The sequence below is a fragment of the Mastomys coucha genome, unplaced genomic scaffold (genome assembly GCF_008632895.1).
Source record: "Mastomys coucha isolate ucsf_1 unplaced genomic scaffold, UCSF_Mcou_1 pScaffold9, whole genome shotgun sequence".
Classification (NCBI taxonomy): domain Eukaryota; kingdom Metazoa; phylum Chordata; class Mammalia; order Rodentia; family Muridae; genus Mastomys; species Mastomys coucha.
In genome coordinates, this window is record NW_022196915.1 from 41,475,301 (window position 1) to 41,483,187 (window position 7,887).

Consider the following 7,887-nt stretch of genomic DNA (forward strand, 5'->3'; position numbering starts at 1 on the left):
AGCACTTGGCGTTGACAGCCTCCACTGCCTCCTCTGCATCCTGCAGCCTCTGAGCCAGCTTCTTCCTGTCCAGGGGAATGTATGTGACTGTACTTGGAGCCACGAGGCTGTGAGATGATCCCCTCCTTCCTAGTATTGATGAGAAAGACCCAGCTTCCCCCCACAGTTCCCTAAGATGTTGGAACTTCCAGCCTAGAGGAGGTGAGGGCTACTGGAGCCTAGAACAGAGTCTTCCACCACAGATGTTCAGACTCCCCCAGCACCTCAAACAGCACATCTGTGTGGCTGCACATCCCCACCCCCTTCTCCCATGCCCAGGCTGAATGATGATAGCTCCTCTGACCAACAAGCTTTTTGCTCGTCTTATACGTGAGTGTCAGGTATAACCCGGGCCAAAAGCTCACCCGTCAAAGGAAGTAAGCAAGGGCCAGCCAGGCATTACAGGTTGCAGGACTCAGGTTTTCTATCAAACCCCTCCATGGCTCACCAGGTGTCTCTATCCTCTGTTCTCCCACCCCAAAGCTCTTTCCTCTATCTCCTCTGCCTATCTCCACAGCAGATGCTCTGCTCCATTCTCTTGTCAAATCCAGGAGCAGTCAGCAGTGGACTCACTTGGCTTCTTCCAGCTCCTCCGTCCTCTGTATAGCGTCCGTCTCATACTTGGTCCTCCACTGGGCCACCTCTGAGTTGGCCTTGGACAGGACTCGCTGTAGCTCGGCCTTGGCCTCCATTTCTTCTTCATACTGTTCCCGCAGCAAGTCACAATCATGCCGGGCTGACTGCAGTGCATGGGCCAGGGCGTTCTTGGCCTGGGAAGAGATGGGCATTAAGGAGATTGGAACAAACCCAGCCCTTCAGTCTCTAGATTCTTATGTCGGTTTACTTCAGCCAAGACCCAGACTCACCCACGTGAGGTGGATTCTCAATGGCTTCCAGTAATTTCCATTTGCTTACCTCTCTCCCTTACAAATAAGGAGTCATTAAATGACCAGGAGGACCATTTAGTAGGGAGATAGGTTAATAGGTTTACTCTGGCATCCAGGTGTGTTCCTGGAGGTAACGGTGTGTCCAGGGATGCCACTGAGCCTGAACCACTGCCATTATCTGGGCCTCACCTTGCCTTCCTCCTCCAGCTGCCTCTTAAGGTCCTCCATCTGCTGGGTGTAGGAGAGCTTGCCTCGGGTCAGCTGGGATATCAATGCCTCCTTTTCTTCCAGTTGCCTGGCCAACTCGCCTGGAGGTGGAATGAGGGTTCTTGGGCCATGCAAGGGGGAAACCAAAGCTACCAGGGGTAGGCTAAGGGATGGTCAGGGGCACCCACCGTTCTCTGTCTGCAGCTTGGCTCGCTGTGTGGTGAAGTCGTTGAGGGAGCGCTGGGCTTCTTCCAGCTTCACTCGGTATTCATTGGCCTGGTCCTCCAGTGTCCGGGACACTTTCTCCAGGTTGGCCTTCGGGCATTAAGGAGCAGATGAAAGGTGAATGTGGGAAGAGCCAGGACTGGCAGGGAGGAGGGGTTGTGTGGACCCAGAGCAGAAGAAGGAAAGGAAGGCAAGGGTGGGGAGAGCTCAGAGGACAGTCAAGAGGGTGACAGAGTAGAAGGGACTCAGTCTGAAGAAGGAAATTCATTGAAAAAAGATTAGTAGATAAATGTGGGTAATGGCTATGGAGAGGCAGAGTACATAGGGGGTGAAGGGCCAAGGGCACTAAAGGGAATGAGAATGACAAGAGACAACACAGCTGTGAGGGGGAGAGGCTGCTGGGAGGGCCCACCTTGGCCTTGATGATCTGCTCCATGTTGGAGGTGACATCATCCAGCTCCAGCTTGAACTCACTCTTCTCTTTCTCCAGCTTCTGCTTCACCCGCTGTAGGTTGTCTATCTGCTCGCCCAGCTCGGCCACACTGTCCGCATGCTTCTTGCGAAGGGCAGCGGCCGTGGCCTCGTGCTGCAGCGTGGCCTCCTCCAGGTCCCGTCGCATCTTCTGGAACTCGGCCTCGCGCTTCTTGTTCATCTCTATCTGCACGGATGTGGCCCCACCGGCCTCCTCCAGCCTCTCACTAATCTCCTCCAGCTCCCGGGACAGGTCAGAGCGCAGCTTCTCCACCTTGGCTCTGGCTGTGCGCTCGGCCTCCAGCTCCTCCTCTAGTTCCTCGATGCGTGCCTAGCCAGGGACACAGAAGGGTCAGACCTGCTTCCTGGACCCTTCCATTGAAGTCCCTGTTCCGGGGCTCTAAAAAGCTCCCAGGTACTAGATCTCTAGCACTGGTTTTCAGCTACTAGGTATAGCTGGCAATGCCTGGAGACGTTTTAAATTGTGTGGAGGATGCTACAGAGGTGGTAGGTAGAAGCAAGGGGTATTGTTAAACAACCTACAGTAGACCAGCCATCATTAGGAAATTGGCCGATGCCAAAGTTTGGAGGATTTCCCTAAAGCACCCGAGACTCGGTTTGAGCATCTGCAGCCTCGGTGGTGAGGATCTGTGTTTGGGGCGGGATCCTGAGACCTCCTGAGATTATGAACCTCAAAGAGCTCACAGTTTCACCTGACTCTGATCTACTGACTATAAGGCATGGAAATAAGCACTCTTTGTTGTTGTTGTTGTTGTTTTGTTTTACTAACATTTGTAGCAAAGCCGCCTCTAGAACAATCAAATACTATTGTAATTATCTGAGCTAACCATGAGGTCTGATCATCTGTAGTCCCCACACTTCATGGATCCCATGGATCCCTTAGTTATGCTCAGGCCTGGACTGTAGCTTGATTGCTTCTTTCCAAGCCAGGCTATGTACCAACAAGATGCCCTCTTCTTCATACCCCTACCTCATTGCTGTGGTCTTAGTTTCGGTCCTATCTAAATCTGGAGCATGCTCATCGGCCATTTTAGTCTTTTGTCTCTATAGGGAAGATTTGTGGGATTCTATTTTTTGGCTCAATGAACAACTGTAATGAACTACAGTGTAAATCCTGGGGTAGGAGAGAGGTGACTTACACCCCTACTCTCAAGGTGGAGAAGGGAGGACTTGAAGCACAGACCCTACACTGAAGAAGGAGGTGCTGTAGCCTAGAGCCAAGACCCAGTGTGAATAACATTATTATCTCCTAGAGGCCAAAGAACTAGCCCAGACTTGTGGCAGAAGACCCAGGGGATCTTCTGGGTGAAATAAAAAGATGTACCCAAGAAGATGGGGAAAAAAAACCACACATGTGAGTACAGGTAAGCCTCAGTTTACAGCCTACTGCCATCGTGTAGGTGAGAATAGTTGGTGCCAAGGAAGCTAGGGAACTTTGCTCCAGGAAGGAGGAGTTAACTGTATTCAGGAATGCCTGTGGTTCTTCTCAGCCTGTGTTAGAGGCTGAGGCTAGTACCCAAGGATTGTGAACAGGGCACTCCTTGGGAAGGAGATGTGTGAGGGTTTGCCTCATCCCTGTGCAGAGAGAGAAAAGAGAGGATTGGAGGAGAACTGAGTCCTCTAGGTTGTTCCAGAACAGAAAGCCCAACAGGCAGAGAGCATCTTGGGGAAAAGATGCCCTGTTAGTAGGTATGATTCTCCCCCAAAACAGCTTTGCTAAGAAGTTGGCATATTCTTGCTCAATGACTGGAAAGCTAGTGTTCCTGTATTTAGGAGCGCTTGGGTCCTAGGCTGCCTGGAGTTCCAGACATAGTCAAAGTCAAGAACCTTAAACACCCCGACAGTCTCGGGTTCCCAGTTCCCTTCAGCCACCCTGGGAAGTAGGTCACCTGGTTTTCCTTCAGTTTCTTCTGCAGCTGAAGAGCCAGTGCCTGCTCATCTTCGATTTTACTGTTCTGCTGACTGATGTCGAACTCTTTCCTGGAGTAGAAGAGATGTGTAGCTGACGGTCGTCCTTCCTCTGGGCCTGTCTTACTGCTCTATGCCAGAACCAGCCCCCCAAACCCTGGCCCAGACAGCAAAGGGGTAGAGCTTTGACTGCCCTCACTTTTGGTGTGCCCAGGAAAGCCAAGCCAGTAGAAATACAGTGCTCTGCACCATGGCTACCAGGCCAGAAACACATCCTTTGTTAGCCCCTCCTGCCCACCATGGCCCATACTTCTTGAGCTTCTCTTCCAGCTGAAGCTTGTCGTTCTCCAGATCCATGATGCTCTCCTGTGTCAGCTTCAGGTCACCCTCCAGCTTCCGCTTTGCTCGCTCCAGGTCCATGCGCACCTTTTTCTCCTGCTCCAGGGATCCCTCCAGCTGGCAGAGAGAACTGAATGAGTAAATGCTGGAAAGACTGGAATTCACAGTGTGTGCCTTAAACTTGAAGTCCACTTGGGATCGGTACTCAGAGATTTGCCAGATGAGAAATCACAGGAAACGGAGAAGCTCCTGGGGTCATAGGAGTTAGATGAAAGGGAAAGTCCTCACCGATAAGCATTGGCTACATAGTCTTGATCTGAGAGAGGTGGAGCATGGCTCTCTTCACTTACATCGTCCACCTGCTGCTCCAGCTTGACTTTAGACTTGGTCAGTGTGTTGACTTTGTCTTCTTCAGCCTGCAGGTCATCCAGAGCTTGCTGGTGGGCCTCTTGCAGAGCTTTCTTCTCTTTGGTCAGTTTGGCAATGATCTCGTCCAGCCCAGCCATCTCCTCTGTTAGGTTTTTAACCTGAAAAAAAAAAAAAGAATAGAAATAAATAAGTAAATAAATAAATTCACATTGCCTTTAGGATCAAAGGATGTCATTGTGGAGACATCTATAGGTGCTACCAATTAGGCCCCTACTCTGGTCTGGAAATCTTATGGAGACCCAGGCTGAACTCGAGGGAGCCGGCCTCACCTTGTTCTCTGTTGCATGCTTTTCCTTCTCCACCTTGGCCAGGGTCAGCTCCAGGTCATCAATATCCTTCTTTAGCTCTGAGCACTCATCTTCCAGCTTGCGCTTCTTGGCAGTGAGCTCAGCGTTCATCTCCTCCTCGTCCTCCAGCCTCTCCGTCATCTCCTTTACCTTGGCCTCCAGCTGGATCTTGTTCTTGATCAGCTGGTCACAGCGCTCCTCTGCATCATTGAGGTTGTCTTGTTCCTGGGGGCAAGGAACAGAAGAAGTCAACGATTAAAGAGATTACAGAGAAGACGCAGGGTCTTGTAGAGGGCTGGAGCTTCTGCATTCCCAGACTCTGGAGATGAGATGGGCAATAATCCAGGAGACAGAAAGGGAGAGAGAAAGGGAGATAGAAAGTCTTGTGGCCTCACCGCCTGCACTTGGAGCTGCAGGTCATTCTTCTCCTGCAGAAGGGACACCATCTTCTCCTCCAGCTCCTTGCGGCGAGCCTCAGACTTCTCTAGTGTTTCTTTGACCCGCCCAAACTCCTCCTTCATGTTGGCCATCTCCTTCTCTGTCTCTGCACTCTTCAGCAGCGGCTTGATCTTGAAGTAGAGCTTCATCCATGGCCAATTCTTGACCCCCATGAAGGCTCGAATGTTCCACTGGATAACTAGCAGGGCATCCCTGACAAGAAAGAGTGGAATCAGGAAGAACTCTAGAAAAAAGTCTCCTCAGTCATGGGACCAGTTGCCCTGACCTCCTCCTTCTAAGCAAGTTTGTAGGCACAAAAGACAAAGGGCATTGTAGCCTCACTCCCCATGATTTCAACAAAAGTGTGGTATGCATTCTTCTCCTGGGGCAGCAATAGTAACCGAAGCCAACCGAGAGGTCTACCATGTTCAATGTTCATTTTCAGGACACCTTCAAATACAGACTATGTAGCATTTTATATCTCAGAATGCCTGTGATAAATATATCATGAAATTTAAAAACAAAATAATTGCCTGGGAGCCCATCAGCCAAGCAGGAGACAGAGCATTTCACCACTGAGCTGGAAGTGGACTCCCCTCTCCACCTTCTCTGGGCCTCTACTAGAAGCAGCCACTGCTATTGGTTTTCATTTTCTTACTTTAAAAAATTATTATTTTTCGGCCTGGTGTGGCAGTGTACATTTTTTTATCCCAGCACTCAGGAGGCAAAAACAGGTGGATTTCTGTGGTTCAAGGTTAGCCTGGTCTACATAGTAGGCTCCAAGCCAGCCCTGCCTAGATATATAATGAGACACCCATCTCGGGTTTTCGTTTTTTAATTTGTACTTGTGCGTGTGTTGTGTATAGTTACAAACATATGAGTATACATGGGTACATGTGTGCCTAGAGACCAGAGGAGAACATTAGGTCTCTCCTGTCATTTTCTGCCTTAGGGCACTGAACCTGGGGCTTGTCGTTTCTGTTAGGCTGGTATCTACTGATCCTACTGTCTCTCTGCCCCGCAGTGCTGGAGTTATGGGTTAGGCAGCCATGCCTGGCTGTTCATGTGGCCGCTGGAGAAGGAGCATGAGCACTCATGTTTGCACAGCAAACCCTACCTCAGCCATTTCCTTCGTTCCTCATTTTCTTACTTCTTCAAAAAAGAGTGTTTTAAACAATGTACAAAGGTCACTTTAAACAATGCACTTCTGTCTTCATGATTTCTGAGCTTCATAAATAAATACCGTGTCATACTGTATGTCTGCTTGTATGAATTGCTTTTATTCCCTTAGTGACGTACGCTTTTAAAGCTCACGTGTATCACACCATGTCACTGAAGTTTAGCCATTTTCACCATTGTATAGTGTTTCACCAAATGGCTGGAATACTATCTAGCCACCCTCTTTTAGATGGAAATTGAGGTTGTTTCTAGGTCTCTGCTCTTAAGATTAAGACTGTCATGAAGATGGACTTTTTTTTCTCTTCTTTTATCTCCTGGTGTACATGTGAAGGGTTTCTCTGTGAGACTGTATTCAGAAACGGAATGGGAAGTATGTGATGATTAAAAATAAAGACACAGAAGCAGAGGGGATTGGTTAGGAATGAGAAGGGGCCCAAAGGAGTCGGGGGCAATACGGTCAACATGATCACTGAGTATTGTATACACGTATGAATTTGTTAAAAAAAATTAAAAGTATGTGATAGTTCAACTTTAAGGAAGAGAACAGGCTAAGGTGGCTTAGCCTGCGAAGGCACTTGCTGTCAAACATCACAGCTGGAGTCTAGTCCCTGTGATTGAACATGATAGGAGAAGAGATCTGGTCCCGCATGTTGTTCTCTGACCTCCACATGCACTATGCTTTATGCACAGACACATGTACACACATGTCATGTACACATGCACACACAAAAGAAACAAACAAATGTGAGGTATTTTTAAAAAGAGAAAGAATAAGAAGCCGTCTAATGACCTCAGTTTATCCCTTGACCCACATAGTAGAACAACAGGAAAAAAAAAAAAGAAGAGTCAGATGTGGCAGCATATGCCTTTAAGCTCAGCATTCTGGAGACAAAGGCAGGCAGATCTCTGAGTCTCCTCTGGTCTACAGAGAAAGTTCAAGGACAACCAGGGCTATGCAGAGAAACCTTGTCTCAATAAATAAATGAATGAATAAATAAATAAATAGAACCAACTCTGTGGTTGTCCTCTAACCTTCATATATGTAACATAGCATTAGTCCAATATATAAATGAGCCTAATTAAAAAAAAAAAAAACCTAAGTACATTAAACAAGAGAGTAAAATGCTTTTCAAAAAATCCTATACTAATTTACACATCTATAAACAACAGGCCAGCCTTCTTAATTCATCTGGTGTTTTAAAGTGTCATGGAGTCTTTACAAAATAGTTCAAAATGAAATCTACTGCAGTAGACTCACTTGTCCACATCACAGCAAGCAGTGGAGCCGGAATCTAATGCAGCTCTTTGTAACTATTCCCCACTTGCTGGCCCTCCTCTCATCTGACACTCTCGGTCCACACCTGCCTCACCTGCGTTCCACTATCTTCTTGAACTCAATGCGCATGAGCTGGCCTCGGGCCTGAGCCTGGATTCTGGTGATGATGCGGCTCAGCCTC

The 7,887-nt window shown here is 48.4% G+C and overlaps 1 protein-coding gene across 1 annotated transcript in view; it reads right to left on the reverse strand.

Annotated features, from left to right (window-relative positions):
* The window catches only part of LOC116084148 (myosin-6-like), a 24,577-nt gene that overhangs the window by 7,131 nt on the left and 9,559 nt on the right, over positions 1–7,887 (reverse strand). Inside the window, 11 exon segments of the mRNA XM_031361003.1 lie at positions 6–65; positions 613–809; positions 1,116–1,234; positions 1,322–1,448; positions 1,771–2,160; positions 3,740–3,830; positions 4,069–4,214; positions 4,448–4,624; positions 4,796–5,038; positions 5,209–5,464; positions 7,801–7,884. Of these exon segments, the coding sequence (XP_031216863.1) occupies positions 6–65; positions 613–809; positions 1,116–1,234; positions 1,322–1,448; positions 1,771–2,160; positions 3,740–3,830; positions 4,069–4,214; positions 4,448–4,624; positions 4,796–5,038; positions 5,209–5,464; positions 7,801–7,884 (1,890 nt within the window).